Source organism: Indicator indicator, chromosome 26 (assembly GCF_027791375.1).
Source record: "Indicator indicator isolate 239-I01 chromosome 26, UM_Iind_1.1, whole genome shotgun sequence".
Classification (NCBI taxonomy): Eukaryota; Metazoa; Chordata; class Aves; order Piciformes; family Indicatoridae; genus Indicator; species Indicator indicator.
Window position 1 is genome coordinate 14,757,522 of NC_072035.1, and position 17,239 is coordinate 14,774,760.

Below are 17,239 nucleotides of genomic sequence, written 5' to 3' on the forward strand. Positions count from 1 at the left end.
TCACTCATCCGTGTCTTTTTTGCTCTCCTCGATGAAGGCGATGGACTCGGATCTAAGGCGGTTTGTCACCTCGTAGGTGCGCAGGGTGACTCCAAAGATGTCCTCGTGGTACCGGCTGTCATCCTGTGAGAGAGGGGGTCAGGGGCAGGGGGAGGCAGGAGCAGTGACCAACACCTGGTGTTGCTGAGGCCCCAAAAGCTGTCGTGGCATGGGGAGGTACCAAACACACAGCAAATGCCCTGGGTTTTGTTGTGAGAGCTGGTGGGACAGGGAGGGCAGAGGGGCAGGAACGAGCAAGAGGCTGTAATGATCTTCCTCGCATCACCAGGGTGAATGAGAGCTCCTCAACTGCTGGTAACCCAGGGACTGCCTGGCTGTCAAGGGGATAGGTAGCCCCAGGCCAGCCCATGAATTACAGCTCTGGTTTGCCAACCAGCTCTGGGCTCCCTCAGCTCCTGGCTGGAGCGTGGGGACATGGCTCAGAAGGTGTAGTCAGTCCCATAGGAACAGGGCTGAGTTGTCTTCCTTGGATGGAAGCAGAGCCATTCAAGCATCTGTCCTTGGGCCTGTCCCCCAAACTGACCTCGTTTATGCTTCATCTTCAGCATCTGAAGCAGTGTGTTTGCCCAGAGGCATCATCCAGCCAGAGCACTGAAAGGCTGGACCAGATGATCCTTGGGGTCCCTTCCAACCTGGCAGTCTTTGGTTCTGTGTGGCGTGGGGAGGAGGACCCACAAACTGCCTCTTGAGATTGCTGCAGTGGTGAAAGGACAGGAGGGACTCGACAAGGTGAACAAACACTGCCTGAGCTACCAAGGATGCCCAAAAGAGCTTGTTCCAGAGCCCAGAGTGGGCTGGGGTGGGGGGTCTGCAGCCTGGAGAAGAGCTCCTGCAGAGCAAGATGCCTTCCCCTGCAGACCCAGATCTTTGGACGATCATGCTTCCAAGTTCCAGCCTTACCTGGGTGCAAGCAGCACAACTGGAAGCCACAATTCCACCCCCACCCCCCCTACCTCAGCACCCTCTGAGGTATCCTCTGTGCTGCCTGCTGTGCAGGAGGAGGCAGCAGGTGCAGCGCCCGTGGCAGGAGGTGGGGTGGTGTCTGATGGCGCAGGCTGTACTCACCCGCAGCTTGCTGATGAAAGCTCCTGCCTCCTCTGCCGACAGCTGGCCCTGCTGCCTCACAATGCGCTGAACGCTCTTGAGGACGTCCCCAGCCATGGTGACATCCCCGCAGACGTAGATGTGGCCTCCCTGCTCCTTCAGAGCCTTGAAGACGGTTTGGGCCAGCTGCTCCTGCAGCACATCCTGCACGTATTTCTGAGGGAGGAGGAGATGGGAGGGGAGGTCAGCTACAGCTTCTCAGCCTTGGTCACCTTGTGTGCTCTGGCCAGCCTTTGGAGCAGCAGTGCAGTGTGAGCTCCTCTTTAGGGGAGCACATCTGCACCCCACAACACACACAACCAGAGAAAAGACCTGGGGAAAGTGGTAAAACATTGTTCTGCTCTTGCAATGTCACACCTTCACCATATATCTCGTTGCCAAGGTCACTCAGATGATGGTGGGGATTTAGATCAGATGTTTGCACTGCCTCTTGGCCAGGTGACATCCCTCCTTGCCCACCTGCTGGGGAGGGCAAGCATTCGCCCTCCTCATCTCCTATGGCTGCAGCTCCCCAGGGCAAAGCAGAGCAATGTGGCACACATGCAGAGGGCAAAGGGATGGGGATGAGCCCTGGAAACTGAGCACACTTGCATCTCAAATACTGGGTTCAGTTTTGGGGCCCTCACTCCAAGAAGGACATTGAAGTGCTGGAGTAGCTCTAGAGAAGGGCAACAAAGCTGGTGAAGGGTCTGGAGAACAGGGCTGGTGAGGAGAAGCTGAAGGAACTGGGGTTGTTCAGCCTGGAGAAAAGGAGGCTGAGGGGAGACATCATTGCTCTCTGTATCTCCCTGAAAAAAGGCTGGAGCCAGGTGGGAGTTGGTCTCTTCTACTAAGCAACAAGAGATAGGACTAGAGGAAATGGCCTCAAGTTGCAACAGGGGAGGTTTAGGCTGGACATGAGGAACAATTTCTTTCCCAAAAAGGTTGTCAAGGAACAGGCTGCCCAGGGCAGTGGTGGAATCCCCGTCCCTGGAGGGATTGAAAGGCCATGTAAATGTGGTGCTGAGTGACATGGCTTAGTGGTGACCTGGCAGTGCTGGGTTAATTGTGGGACTTGGTCAAGATTTGGTTTTCTGCAACCTCGAGGCCGTAAGCCACCATGGCTGTGCCAAGGAACCATCATCTCCATGCTATGCTGGTTGGCCACAGCCAGCCACAGCTGCACAGCAGGACCAGAGCAGTGCCCAGCATGCACCTTTGGTTTGTCTGGTTCCCGGGAGTAGGCTGTGTAGAGCTCTCTGAAGACACCTTTGGTTTTGGCAAAGAGTGTCTCCTCTCTGTAGATGTGGTCGATCCTGGACTGCCGGCAGCCAAACACCAGCACCATGGGACAAGGCTTCAGGCCTGGGGGAGAGATGAGAGAAGCAGTTAGCCCAAAGACCACTGGTACCCTGTTTCTGCAAGCCACCTCCCCCCTGATCTGCCAGCAGCCCCAGCAACCTGCACAAAATGGCCAGAAGTCTTCTCAAGCCAACCTGGAAAGGAGGACAAACCAGTAAGGAGGAGGTAATGCACTGCCTGGCCTGGGCTCATACGGCAGGGGAGCTTGAGCCAGGTTTTGGGGAGGAATTAACCTTTTTTTTTTTCCCTAAATGGTCTGTGAAAAATGTATGTTTTGTATATATGGTGATTGTTTGGGTTGGAAAAGACCTTGAAGATCACTGAGTTCAACCCTCAATGCAACACCACTGTGGCCATTAAACCATGTTCCTAAGTTCCATGGCCACACACTTCTTGAACACCTGCAGGGATGGGGACTCCACCACCTCCCTGGGCAGCCTGTTCCTATCCTTGACCACTCTTGCAGCAAAGAAGCTTTCCCTAATCTCCAACCCAACCCTCCTCTGGCACAATTTCAGGCTGTTTCCTCTCCTTCTATCACCTGATATTAGGGAGATCAACCCCCACCTCTCTGCAACCTCCTTTCAGGGAGCTGGAGAGAGCAATGAGGTCTCCCCTTAGCCCCCTTATCTCCAAGCTGAACAACCCGAGTTCCCTCAGCTGCTCCTCACCAGCCCTGTTCTCTAGACCCCTCTTTGGACCTGCTCCAGCCCCTCCATGTCCTTGGAATGAGGGGCCCAAAACTGACCCCAGTATTCAAGGTGCAGCTGAGTACAGGGGCACTGTACTGATCTTAGAGGTCTTCCAGCCTTAATGATCCTATGAATAAATGGCCTTCAAACACCATCAGCAGCACCATGGTGCTGCTCTAAAAACCCATAACGTTTTACAGGAGGATTCCCCTGGAATTTGTTAAGGAAGTTTGGGCTGACTTTCAAGCCTGCACTTGGAACAGTTGCTGCTTCCAGAGTCCCATTGCCTCTGCTAGGGCAGCCCAGGCAGCCCATCCCCACCAGCCCAGGGTTCCCAAGCTCGAGATGAGGAAGAGGAGGCAGAAGCTTGGCCCCACCTTTGTGCTGGATTTCAAACAGGCGCTGCTGCCAGAAGCTCCGGAAAGGGGCGATGCCGGTGCCAGGGCCGATGAGGATGCAGGGCACCTGGGGGTCCTGGGGCAGGTGGAACCCGGGGGCACTGCATGTGGCAAAGACACCAGTTAAACCCAAGTATGATCCTCCTTCCCTCACCCCTGCCCTCAGCAAGCTGAGACAACACCCAGAGAGGGGGAGAGGGCTGTAAACCGAGGTGAAATCCCAGACGGTGACATTTTAGCACAGAAGAACTGCCCCCAGGAGGGACCCATCTGCTCCCAAACCCAGCCCTGTTTTCTTCTCACCCTTAGTGCTCTGCAGGCAAGAACTGAGGGCAAGGAGCTCATCCTGCAGCAGGGCTCACCTCACCTTTTTCACTCTTTGCCTTGCATGGACCACTTACCCTCTTACAAAACAGGGCACTACTTCATCGGTCTGTATCCGATTGAGCCAAGAGGAGCAGACTCCATGGTGGATTGGTCCTTCTCCATCTAGGAGAGGAAGGAAGCAGGTCTCTACTTGGCACACCAGCCAGCTTTCCAGTTGCCTTCCTTTCTGAAATCATCCCTGCTACATCCCACATGGACCCCTGACAAAAACATTCAGTATCTCTGCATCCATTCCCCATGAACTTGGCAGAAGTTTGGCACTTGGATCTTTCTATGGCGCTCCCCAAGTTCACCCAGGACCCAGCCCTGGGATAGCTGGACCTTCACAATATTTAGGAAGCACCCAATTTCTCTTTGGTCCTTTACTTTTGGCATAAACAGCATCATGCCATGGTCCTTACGGATACAAGCCCTCCATGGCAGCCCCAGATGAATGGGCAATGTCTTTCCCTGTATCCTACCTGCTACAGCAGTGATGGGGCTGGGGCTGTCTACACCCTGATCAGAACTTCTTGGACGCACCAACACTTGCACAGGTGCAGAAATCTGGCTAAAGATCAGGCCATGTGGACTTTGGTGTGGGCAAACATGGTCCCACATGAAGCTTGAAGCCACCATGGCTGGTGTGTTGCTGCTGTGTGACTCAGACATGGCCATTCTCCACAATGTGGGACAGCAGTGCCGTGGGTTGAAGGACTCCAGCCACTGCGATCCCTACCAAAGACCTTCACAGTATCACAGTATATCAGAGGTTGGAAGGGACCCCAAGAGATCATCAGGTCCAACCCCACTGCCAGAGCAGGATCACTTAGGGTAGTCCACACAGGAATGCATCCAGGTGGGTTTGGAAAGTCTCCAGAGAAGGAGACTCCACAACCGCCCTGGGGAGCCTGTTCCAGTGCTCTGTCACCCTCACTGGAAAGAAGTTTCTCCTCATGTTGAGGTAAAATCTTCTATGTTCAAGTTCGAACCCATTGTTCCTTGTCCTATCACTGTGTACCACCCAAAAGAGCCTGGCCCCCTCCTCCTGACAGCCACCCCTCAGATATTGATAGACATTGGTCAGATCCCCTCTCAGTCTTCTCTTCTCCACACTAAACAGCCTCAGGGCTCTCAGGCTCTCTTCACAGGGAGATGCTCAAGTCCCCTAAGCATCCTCCTGGCTCTCTGTTGGATTCTCTCCAGCAGGTCTCTGTCTCTCTTGAACTGGGGAGCCCAAAACTGGACACAGGATTGCAGCTGTGGTCTCAGCAGGGCAGAGTAGAGAGGGAGAAGAACTTCCCTAGCCCTGCTGGACACCTTTCTTGGTACATCCCAGGATCCCATTGACTCTCTTGGCCACAAGACCACATTGCTGTTCCATGGAGAACTTGCTGTCCACCAGCACTCCAAGGTCTTTCTCTGTGGAGCTGCTTTCCAGCAGGGCAGCCTCTAACCTGTCCTGGTGTCTGCTGTTATTCCTCCCCAGATGCAGGACCCTGCACTTGTCCTTATTAAACTCCGTGAGGTTTGCCTGCACCCAGCTCTCAGCCTGTCCAGGTCATGTTGGATGGCTGCACAGCCTGAGGGGTGTCAGCCAACCCCCCCAGTTTTGTATCATCAGGAACTTCCTGAGGGTACTCTCAGTGCCCTCATTCAGGTCATTGATAAAGACATTGAACAAAACTGGACCCAGTACCGATCCATGGGGGACACCACTGGCCACAGGCCTCCAAGCTGACTCTGTGCCATTGATGACCACCCTCTGAACTCTGTTGTGGAGCCAACACCTCGTGGTGTTGCCCACATGCCAGTGCCTGTCTGCCCTGCCACCTGCACAAGCCTGGTACCTCTTGTGCGATAGGAGACCACCGCCACGGTGAGGTGGACCTCGCCTGGGTACATCTCTGGGGAGGAGCTGATGGAGTAGTAGCGTGGCTGGAGGAGGGGGAGCTGAGTGAGCAGCAGTGTGGAGGGCATCTGCACCGAGGGGAACTCCTCCAGCACCTCCACGATGGTGGGGTTCTTGGACCACTTCCATTCCTCATACTCCTGCAAGCCCTGCAGCCAGGAAAAGAGCAAGGGAGGGAGTAGAGAGTTGCAGCACAGACCTCTTCCAAGCCAACTACCCCTACCAACATCCCATGGCAAAGCTGGGGGTGGGTGGCAGTGAAGGCAGGCAGGAGGAGTCCTGTTGTCACAGGTAGACTCAGCCTAACCACAGTGTGGGATGAGAATGCCTTGGGGTTGTGGTTGTCCCCAGGGCTTTGAGGAACTTGGGGCTTGAAGTAGGAGGCTTTACCTTGCTAAGAACCTGTAGGCATTTCTTCTCCTTGTCACTGGTGGCCAACAAAGCAAACTGCTGCAGCAGTAGGGGCGTGGGAGGGGTGGTGATATCCAAATAGTATTTAAAAGCCTGGAAAATGGTGCACGGTGGGACACGATTCTCATCTGTCCAGTTACTGATGACACCTGCCAGGAGGGAATTCAGCACAAGCATGTGATCAGTTGAGCATAAGACCAGGGTGGACAAATCCTTGCTTTCATTGCCCCCTTATCAGCTTTGAGATGGTGAATAATGATGGGCTGGAGAGAAGAGCCACCGAGATCTCCTCATGCTACAAGTGAGGTGCTGTACAATGAGCACAAATAGGAACCTGATGCTCCACCACCTTCACTCTTGGTCACCTGAGGTTAATACAGTTTTCCATCTCCTGTTTCATGGCAGTAAGGTATCAGACTGATCCTGAAATACAATGTTGGGAATAGTCCACCAAGATCCCTTCCCTCTTCTTTCCAGTCCTAGACATTGCTCCTTCCATGAGAATACAAACACTTAGAATTTTTCTGAAGAAGATGGAAACTTCCTCTCCTCGGGGCCCTGCTCAGCCCTCAGACCCATGCTCTGTACCCCAAATGCAGATGAGCAATGGCTCTGGGCAGGAGAAATTTGGAGGAGCTGCTCCCAATCCAGGCAAATACAGCAGTGAGATGGGAAATGATTTCTCCTGGGGGTCACCCACTTCTGATACAAGGGATGGGTGAGAAAGAGAGAGGTCACTTTTACCTCAAGGTAGCCTCAATTACCTAGAGCTGTGTTCCTCTCCTCCAGGAGCTCCACCTTCACCAGCTGGTTGGCTGGAGGAGCATCTTCAAGCCTGTCAATGAGGGCATTGACCAAGTCTTCATGGTTCCCTGGAAACACACCCAAGTGGTCCCCAGGCAGATACTGCAATTCCTGGTGTCCGTTAGTGTTGAGGCGCAGGAAGATGGTCAAGCGGCTACAGGGAAAGGAGAAAGAGCAGGAAGTGATCTGGGGGAGTCCTCAAGGAGTTGCTGGGTGTGTTGGCCACTGGTGGTATGTCCAAGTCCTGGTGCCTCACTGAGCATGTCACCAAAGTCACAGCAGGGAGCTAGAAGGGACACTACAGTACCTGTCTGCTCCCACTCCTGACTCCCCCCCAAGGACTTTGTGAAAGTGACAAAAGAGTTGAAGCTCTTATTTCAGTGATCTCTCTTCGGAGGCACCTGACAGCTCCACAACTGTGGTCACCATTCCTCTCACCCTTACAGGCAGCAGGCTAATTCATGTAGCAGCAGAGATTTCACCATGAAGGCAGGCAACACAGAACCCTAGCATGGTGAGGGTTGGAAGGGACCTCTGGGGATCATCCAGTCCAACCCCCCTGCTAAAGCAGGGCACCCACAGCAGCTTGCCCAGGAGCACAATGCCCAGGGGGGGTTTGGAAGCTCTCCACAGAAGGAGACTCCACAACCACTCTGGGCAGCCTGCTCCAGGCCTCCAGCACCTTCACACCAAACAATTTTCTCCTCCTGTTCTGGTGGAACCTTCTGGGTTCCAGTTTATGCCCATTGCCCCTTGTCCTGTCCCTGGGCACCACTGACAAGAGTCTGGCCTCACCCTCTTGTCCCCCACCCTTTATCTCTTGCTGAGCATTGATCAGATCCCCTCTGGGGCTGCCCTTCTGCAGGCTCAACAGCCCCAGGGCTCTCAGCCTTTCCTCCTCAAAGAGATACTCCAGGCCCCTCAGCATCTTTTGAGCCTCCACTGGACTCTCTCCAGTAGTTCCCTGTTTTTCCTGAACTGGGGAGCCCAGAACTGGACCCAGGACTCCAGATGTGGCCCACTAGAGTGGGATAGAGGGGGAGGAGAATCTCCTTCGACCTGCCAGTCACTCTTCTGTGCACCCCAAGAGACCATTTGCCTTCTTGGCCACGAGGGCACATTTCTGGCTCATGGGGAACTTCTTGTTCCCCAGCACTCCCAGGTCCTTCTTGGAGGAGCTGCTTTCCAGCTGCTTTCCCTCACCTGTACTCCTTTCACTGAGTTCATCCAGATTCAACCTCAGCTATGATTTCCAGAAAGATGGCATCCATGGGACTTTCAGGGGTCAAGAGACAATTGCAGTACTGCATGCGTGGATGCCCAGGTGCACCAGGAGAGCTGAACCTCCTACCTGGACTTTGGACTCTGCAGGTTCTGGCGTGTAATGAGCCGAGCTGCATAAACACGTTTCTTGTGGATGCTGTACAGTCCTGGGGAGGAGAAAAAACAGTGAGGGGACGCAGCAGAGCATGGCCAAGGCTTCTGACTTTTGCAAAGCTGTTGGACACCAGTGTGCCTTCAGCCCTTTGGCCCAGAGCTGCCTGGCACCAACGGCAACAAGCTGGACTCAGGCATCCTCCTGCTTCCACCTGCAGTGCTCCAGCAAGCCTGGGGGATCAGAAAGGTCTCTCTTTTGTTAGGTGATTGAGAAGGACTCCAAAGCCACCCTCATGAACAGGCACGTTCCTCTGGCTGCCAAAACCATCTGGGTGGTAGCCAAGTGCCTGACTTTGGGCAGAGCAGGGGCAGTGCGGCAGATCCTCAGCTGCAGGAGCCGTGCTGAGGGGCCAGGTGTCGCGGGGCTGGACCTGCCGTTGCACCGCGACGCTCGGCTGGGACTCAGGCCAGCTTGGAAAGCTCCCAGGTTTCCAGCTCTTTGCTTCCCAAAACGGGGTCAGGAGGAGGGAGATGAGATCAGATCAGATCCCAACATCTCTGACAGGGACGAACCTGCGACCCTCACAAACTGCTCCTCGAGCATGTGATGGAGAGGAAAGGCAAGGGTGAAAGGATAGGAGTTGAACAAAGAAAGAGGAAGGAGGTTTGGCCATAGATTCAGAGAATGGTTTGGGTTGGAAGGCACCTTCAAGATCATCCAGTTCCAACCCCCCTGCCAAGGGCAGGGACACCTTCCACTAGACCAAATTGCTCAAGGCCTCATTCAACCTGGCCTTGAACGCCTCCAGGGAGGGGGCATCCACAGCCTCTCTGGGTAACCTGTTCCAGTGTCTCACCGTTGTCCCCCCACTTCTCTTCCATCTGCCCCATGCCCTCATCTTTATACCTTGTGTGAGCTCTGGGGCTTCAGCCACATAGGTCAGGCGGAACTTGCTCCTCTTCCAGCTCCGGTCGTTGCTGATGAGGGAGTTGTTTGCTTTCTCGATGTTGACGTCGTCCCCCACGCAGAACACATCACACGCTGCCTGCAGCACACACCAGCCTCTCAGGCATCTCCTTGTTGCCCCTGGGCTACCTGACTGAGCCCCATGGCCCTCCTTGTCCCACCCCATCTCAGCCAGTACATGGAGAAGGAGCCCACAACTGTATCAGGCTGCATTGGTGACTACGGGCATGCCTTGAGGTGCCCTCCTTCCACGGGCATCTGGCATGATGCAGGGATCCAACACAGTGCTCACCCTTTGGCAGTTGGCACTAAGCAAACCACCAGACTATGGAGAGCCTCTTTACTGTGGGCCAAGGTGAGGGCCAGCTGCCCCAGCACAGTGCGGGAGAGGTTGGGTTTTGATCAAGCTCTAAGCAGCAGCTTTGCTCTGTGCCTGTGTTCTTCTCCCCAGTGTGCCTCCCTGGAGCACAAGGCAAGAGGGTTACCTTGAAGACCTTCTTGGCCCAGGTCCTGAAGGACTCCTCTTGGCCACAGAGCTCATCTCCTTCTCCCATGCGGAGGATCCGCTCTCCACCCAGCTCCTCCAGGAGGGTGTCCACCGCCCGGGCAAAGGCGCAGAAGTGGGGGTAAGCACGGGACCCCAGCCCAAACACTGAGAACCTGTGGGGAGACAGCATGGCTCTGACTGCAGAGCTGGGGGACACGCTGGCACCTCCCTCTCCTACACCACCATGGCCAGCACCAGCATGAGGCAGCGTGGAGGGATCTGCACATTGCAAACTTATACCATATTTTAGGTGAGGAATGGCTATGGTAGGAGAAAGGGACTCCGTGCAGCACCAGCTCCTGTGCTGCCCCTTTGTACTTTCATGGAATGGTTTAAGTTGGAAGGGACCTCAAAGATCATCCAGTTCCAATCCCTCTGCCATAGGCAGGGACACTTTCCACTAGAGCAGTTTGCTCAAGGCCTCACCCAATCTGGCCTTGAACACCTCTGTGGAGGGGGCATCCACAGCCTCCCTGGGCAACCTGCTCAAGTGTCTGCCTGCCTCATTGGAAAGAATTTCTTCCTAATCTGCAGTCTCAGTCTGCCTTCCTCAAGCTTCAATCCATTGCCCTTTGTCCTATCACTACAAGCCCCTATAAAGAGTCACTCCCCAGCTCTCCTGTATCCCACTTCAGGTACTGGAAGGCTGCTCTAAGTTCTCTCCAGAGCCTTCTCCAGGCTGAACAGCCCCAACTCTCTCAGTCTGTCCCTATAGGGGAGATTCTCATCCCTCTGATCATCTTCATGGCCTTCTCTGGACCCTCTCCAGCAGTTCCATGTCCTTCTTGTGTTGGGGGTGCCAGAACTGGACACAGTGCTCCAGCAATACTTCTGCAGCAAGAACTTGCTGCTTCCACTCCATCCTCTTTACCTGACATTAGCCAGGGGCCCTGTGCTTTCAAAGTTGTCCCGGGAGTCAGGGCCATCACTGGAGGATTTCCGTGCGTCCGAGTAAGAGGAGACACTGTTGAAACGGACCTTGTAGCTCCTGTGAACAGCAATGGCATCAAGCTGATGGCAGTGTTAACACACATGAATCTGGTTCTCACCTGGCTGTGAGCTCAGAGGGGACTAGATTGTGGTGGGGTCCAAACCTGTGGTTCAATATTCCACGAGCAGGCACCACGATCACAGAATCATAGAATGGTTTGGGTTGGAAGGGACCTCAAAGATCACCCAGTTCCAACCCCTTTGCCATAGGCAGGGACACCTTCTGTCAGCCCAGGTTGCTCAAGGCCTCATCCAGCCTGGCCTTGAACACCTCCAGGGAGGAGGCATCCACAACCTCCCTGGGCAACCTGTTCCAGTGTCTCACCACCCTCACTGCAAAGAATTTCTTTCTCATCTCCAGTCTCAATCTGCCCTCCTCAAGCTTCAATTCATTGTCCCTCATCCTGTCACTCCCAGCCCTTGTTAAAAGTCCCTCCCCAGCTCTCTTGTAGCCCTTTCAGGTACTGAAAGGCTGCCCTAAGGTCTTCCTGGAGCCTTCTCTTCTCCAGGCTGAACAACCCCAACCTTCTCAGCCTGTCCCCACAGTAGAAGTGCTCCATCCCTCTGATCATCTTTGTGGCCTCCTCTGGACCTGCTTCTGCAGTTCCATGTTCTTCTGTATGGGGGCCCACAGAGCTCAACACAGTACTCCAGGTGGGGTCTCAGCAGAGCAGAGCAGAGGATCACAATCCCCTGCCTTGTCCTTCTGGCCACATGGTCCATGGCTAGAGCATCCCATATATTGCATCTTCCCTAGCTGGGCTTGGTCTGCTCCATGCTGTCCTCCAGTTGCCTCCCAGTGGGCTGACCCAGATGTCAGCCACCACATTGTCCCCAGTGGTGGCAGAGCTGGCATGACCTTTGGCTTTTACCTGTCCTTCCTTGGCTGCACACAAGTGCAGATGTATGTCTAAAGAGATATTCTGAAGGGTTTTTGTATTCATAGGAAGAAAAAAGAGAGCAGAGGGGATGAGGAGGGGGGAGAGGGGAGTGGGGGGAAAAAAAGTCTGACGAGAGCAGAAGTATTTCTGAATTGAAGCATCTCCAGAAATTGCTCTACACAAGAGTTTCTAAATATACTGCCAGAGCAATGAAGCTGTGGTGTGTGGATGAGTCACAGCAGACCTCCTGCACCCAGCGTGCCACACAGAGGAGACAACCCCTGAGCAAAGTAACTCCAGGGTCACACAGCCCTGTGCTCCACCTCTGCTCCAGACTCTCCTCCCTCCTACCCAGGCCTCTCATACTCCTCTGCTTCACTCCATCTGGAAGAAGCCATCTCTCTCTCCACTGTCCCTGGGCCATGCCCACTGGTTTAGAGGGGCATGAAATCCAGATTCTCCACTTAAGTGCTGGGCCCAAGGTCAGGGCATCAGCACCTCTTGTGAAAAGACCATGTCCTTGTGGCAGGGGGTGACTGTGGAACGATGGGCTGCATTGGAACAGCAAGTCTTTAAATATGGAAGGAAGACAAATGCCTCTGAAAACCCTTGGAAACATCTTGCTGTAGGACACAAGGAACCAAATATAACAACCACAGCTCAATCTCAGGGCTCTGGTCGGAAAGCCTCAGCTGTGGCACTCTGGTAGGCTCCTCAAGACACAGTGGCTTAGAGAGGCCACCAACCCCCATCCCACGGGGGTCTCATCCACCCTCAGCAGCCTCTGGTGGACATGGAGCTGGGGCCTCCTGGAGTGCATGAGCAGGAGCTGCTCTCTCCATCCCTTCCCTACAGACAGCAGGCTGACTCTGCTCCTCTTCCCCAGATGGTCTCCTCCAGGTTGCTTTTTCTCATCAGAAAAGCTTTTTTCAGGCTTAACGTCAGCATCCCTTCCTCCCATCCACAGCCATGACCTCTTGGCCTGTCCTGGGGGGGCCCATGGCAAGCAATTCATTCCCTCCACCTCTGCAGGCACCTTTTCCTTATGAAATCTGCTACCACACTGCCTTTCTGTCTCCTCCTCTTCAGATAAAATAGCTCTCACCCTTTTGATCTGCCCTTGCAGGTCACTGTCTCCAGTGCTCTGACCACTTGTGCTGTCAGGTAACCAAGCCACAGGCTGTCCTGGCTCCCAGAAACTTCTACCAGCCCCTAAAATTACATTTTGAGGTGACTGGGCCAGCCAGCACCAAGCTCAAATCCTTTTACCCTCCTCAAATCTGCCTGGCTCACCATGAAGAGGCACCTCCACACCCAAACCAATGTTGCACCAATCCAGCCCGTAAAAGCAAAGATCTTTGTGGTGAGAACCATGCACCAAACAGCCCTTTCTCTATCCAGACACCTCCAGGGCAGCCTGCCCATCCCATTTTGTCAGCTGTCTCCCTTAAGGCATGAGGCCAGCAGAAGTCTAATGTTTTTTTGGCTTGTGGGCTGAGCGGGGTTCCATCAGATGACTTGGCTGCACAGCAAGGAGACCACTTTGGGGCTGCTGTGAGGTACAAATCAGTCCCTGCTGTGCCCAGTGAATGGGTTTGGTATCACTCTGCAGCCCCACCAGTGCTGCTTGAGCAGAAAGGCAGGGTGGTGAAATCACACTGGAGCACTGGGCAGGACTAAATCTTCCTTAATTAAAGAGCATCCTTCTGCCAGCGCTGCGTTGACTCAGGGGAGGCTCCAGAGCAGAGCAGCAACCCAGTTAAGCAAAACTGATTGTTCTTAAGAGCTAAAATGAAAGAGAGCCCCAAATGATTAACACTTTGATGGCTGCCCTCGTTTCCCAGCCTCTGGGACATGCACCAAAATGTTCAAGGCTCAGCTTCAGTGATGGGGGACCTTCAAAATCCCAGAGCCTGTCTTCAAGGTTGCAGGCTCACTGTCACACACATCACAGCCAGAATTTCTTACAGCTCTTGTTTTCCCTAGAAATGTTTTCACACCATGCAAGTAGTTGAATGTGGTGCTCAAGCCCTTCCCCCACCTACATCGACACAGCCAGGAGCTCCCTGCTACCTCCAGGTCTTACTGTTTTGGTGTCTCCTGGACAGCTCCTCTCAGATTTGATGATTTTGGGGGGATTCCTGCCATAATTTGTTGGTGGTGTGTGCTTGTTTGTTTTAACCATCAATGCCTGACCCTTACAGCTGAAGAAAGAAGCTTTAAAATGCCAGCCCAGGGAATTACAAGATGGAGTTCACAGGCATGCCCAACTCAGTGCTTCTGTTTTCCCCAGGACCTCCATTTGCTCCATCCTCTGCTTCTCCAGGCAGGTCCCATCCCTTGGACCTTTGCAAACTTGAAACCTGCTTGAGAATTTCACACTCACTTCCAAGAGAAGGGAAGCAGAGAAGCAGGCTGGCCCAGCTGCCTGCTTGCTGGGGTTGGGAGGGGGGAAGGCTGGGGTTTGGGGTGCTCTTACTTCCTCTCCTCCAGGTTGGAGTTGGGATTCTTCATCTCCATTAATGCACAGCCAAATTTCTGCAGAGAAGAGATATCAGAAGACCATCAGTTTGGCCCATCTCTGCAAGAAACCAAGCCAGGACCTCAGCCTGGGCTGTGGCTCTGCTCTCTGCTTACTTTCCCAGCAGCCTGCATCCCTGGTGTACAGGGCTGGACAAGGTCATAGCTCCCCAGGCAAGGGGCTGGCACCTTCCATGTGACACCAGCATCAGTGGGACAGGATGGATTTAGCAACAGGTTAGTTACTTAGAGATGCATAGAATGGTTTGGGTTGGAAGGGCCTCAAAGATCATCTTAGTTCCAACCCCCCTGCCATGGGCAAGGACACCTTCCACTAGACCAAGTTTCTCAAGGCCTCATCCTTGAAAACCTTCAGATAGAGGGCACCCATGACCTCCCTGGGCAACCTGTTCCAGTTTTGTCTCACAGCAGGTGAGATATCCCTATTTCAGGACAAGTAGGCACAGCACCAATTACCCCACAGCACCCAGACCTGTTTTGGGCCATTCCAGCTCAGGCTGAGGAAGAAGGTGATGTTCCTCCCATTCCCACTGTGCCTCTGCCCTGCCCATGCCCCTGCTGCAGCCACACTTCCCCACACTCTGTCCTACCTCTCCATTCTCAGGTGGGTCTCCATTGCCAAAGGTGCTTGTGACCACCAGGACCATGGTCTCATGCTCTAGGTGCACAATGTCATACTCATCCATGGACATCACCTGGAAGCAACAGAGGTTTTAGCAAGAGACCTTTGGTGGATTCATCTATCACCAGTCAACCTCCTTGGGATGAGAGCAGCATATCCTTGCTGACTCCATGGCAGTGCACTAATAGAGATATCCCCACAAGAAGGATGAGAACAAGAGCCTCAAGAGGCATGAACAAACCATGGGGCTACCATCTGAGAGGCAGCAGACAAATGTATGCTACGGTGCCTGCAGGAGTACTGCTGGAAAAATTCTTCTGCAAGCTTCAACCCAGACCCACAAGGCCATATCCTAGGAGCTGCTGAAGGCCCAAGCTCCACACATGTTGAGTCCCTGTATTTACCAACAGCCATGTATTTCCTTGGGCCACCTAGGTGCAGAGGGGTGGTGGGACTGGCACCATACCTTGGCATCGAAAGCGTGCTTGAAGATTTCACACAGAGTTTTTGCATAGACCTGCGACTTCCCTGTTTCAGTGGCGTACAGGATGGTTGCTTTGACCCTCTTGGCCATGGCCTGTCCCATCAGCTTGGCTGAGAACTTCACAGCTCTGGGAAGCAAGCAGAAATCCTGCTAAAGGAGCTTGTTTTCTTGGTGGTGCCTCTAGCTCAGGTGGTTCACACCGTTTGATTTGTTAGCAAGCGAAGAGCCTGCCTTAAAAACTGCAGCATCAGGCTGGGGTTGTTACTGTTATGTGCCAAGCAGGGAAGGTAGGGAGGAGGCTGTCTAGACTTAGAGTCACAGCAGCATTTTGGTTGGAAAAGACCTTTTAGATAATTGAGTCCAACCCTTAACCCAGCACTGCCAGGGCACTACTAAACCATGTCCCTCAGCGCCACACCTACATGGCCTTGAAACCTCTTCAGGGATGGAGACTCCATCACTGCCCTGGCAAAAATAGGCCAGGACTTGACAGCCCCTTTGGGGAAGAAATTGTTCCTCAGGTCCAAACTAAACCTCCCTTGGTGCAACTTGAGGTTGTTTCCTCTTGTCCTATCACTTCTTACTTGAGAGAAGAAACCAACCCCCACCTGGTTCCAATCTCCTTTCAGGAAATTGTAGAGAGCAATGAGGTCTCCTCTCAGCCTCCTTTTCTTCAGGATGAACACACCCAGGTCCCTCACCTGCTCCTCACCAGCTCTGTTCTCCAGACCCTTCATCAGCACTGTTGCCCTTCTCTGGACCTGCTCCAGCCCCTCAATGTTCTTCTTCTACTGAGGGCCCCAAACCTGAACTCAGTATTCAAGGAGTGGCCTCACCAGCATCAAGTACCAGGGGTCAAATCCTGCCCTACTCCTGCTGGGCACATTATTGCTGATCCAGGCCAGGATGCTGGTGGCCTTCTTGGCCACCTGGGCACATGCTGGCTCATCTTCAGCTGGCTATTGTCCAATCCACTTGTTAGAGAGGAAGACTAGAGGGAGGGACTTGAAGACAGATCTGAAATACCCAAATGGGAATAGGGAGGAAAATGATTAACCAAGTGTGGAGCTGCTCCTTCTGAAGGAACAAAGAAGCAGAAGAAGAATGAGAGGCACAGTTGCTGAAAGCAGTGAACATATAACCTCAAAGGAAAAGCTGGAGACCAATCAGAGCCCAAGCTTCAGGCTGAACAGTAGCTTCTCCATCTCTTTATGCCTTCATCTCCTACCCAGCTGCCTTTGCGCAGGAGGTGTCCTAGGTGAGCAGCAGCACCTGGGCTCCAGACATCACACACAAAGCCCTAAGACACCAAGCAGGCCAGAGGAGGCTGTCTGGAGAGCCTTTGATTTGCACTCCAGTGATGCAATGAACTCTCCTCTGAGGAGCATCCCACCTGAGGCTCAGAGCTTGCACATTCCTTTGAGCTCTTGCAGGGCTGTGTCTAGCCGTCTGCCTCCCACAGCTGCCATCCTGACTGGAGCCTTTGCTCCAGTTCTCCCATGGAATCAGCTCTGACAGCAGGGCAGAGGGGCCCTGAGAGGTCACCAGTCTCTCTAATCCCAGCCAAGGTGATGCAGACCCAGAAGCACTGGCTCCTTCTCTGTGCCAAGGCTGCTGCTTGGATTGGCCTCAGTGGGAACAGAGTGATGGGGGTCAAAGGAGGCTGTGGTGAGCCAGCTGTGGGGTATGTGATAGGTCACCAAGTCCAGTGTGGCACATTTCATAGATTCAGTCAGGGTTGG

At 53.7% G+C, this 17,239-nt stretch overlaps 1 protein-coding gene across 2 annotated transcripts in view; it reads right to left on the reverse strand.

The window, feature by feature from the left end:
• The window catches only part of NOS1 (nitric oxide synthase 1), a 53,807-nt gene continuing 36,568 nt past the window's right edge, over positions 1 to 17,239 (reverse strand). For both annotated transcript variants that reach the window (XM_054392805.1, XM_054392804.1), the window contains exons 14-28: positions 15,480 to 15,624; positions 14,982 to 15,086; positions 14,330 to 14,388; positions 10,851 to 10,967; positions 9,918 to 10,092; positions 9,373 to 9,511; positions 8,440 to 8,518; positions 7,049 to 7,242; positions 6,264 to 6,433; positions 5,812 to 6,022; positions 3,997 to 4,084; positions 3,575 to 3,696; positions 2,360 to 2,508; positions 1,126 to 1,320; positions 1 to 123 (exon numbers count right to left, since the gene is read on the reverse strand). In XM_054392805.1, the coding sequence (XP_054248780.1) occupies positions 1 to 123; positions 1,126 to 1,320; positions 2,360 to 2,508; positions 3,575 to 3,696; positions 3,997 to 4,084; positions 5,812 to 6,022; positions 6,264 to 6,433; positions 7,049 to 7,242; positions 8,440 to 8,518; positions 9,373 to 9,511; positions 9,918 to 10,092; positions 10,851 to 10,967; positions 14,330 to 14,388; positions 14,982 to 15,086; positions 15,480 to 15,624 (2,071 nt within the window). The remainder of the gene's footprint in view (positions 124 to 1,125; positions 1,321 to 2,359; positions 2,509 to 3,574; positions 3,697 to 3,996; positions 4,085 to 5,811; positions 6,023 to 6,263; positions 6,434 to 7,048; positions 7,243 to 8,439; positions 8,519 to 9,372; positions 9,512 to 9,917; positions 10,093 to 10,850; positions 10,968 to 14,329; positions 14,389 to 14,981; positions 15,087 to 15,479; positions 15,625 to 17,239) is intronic.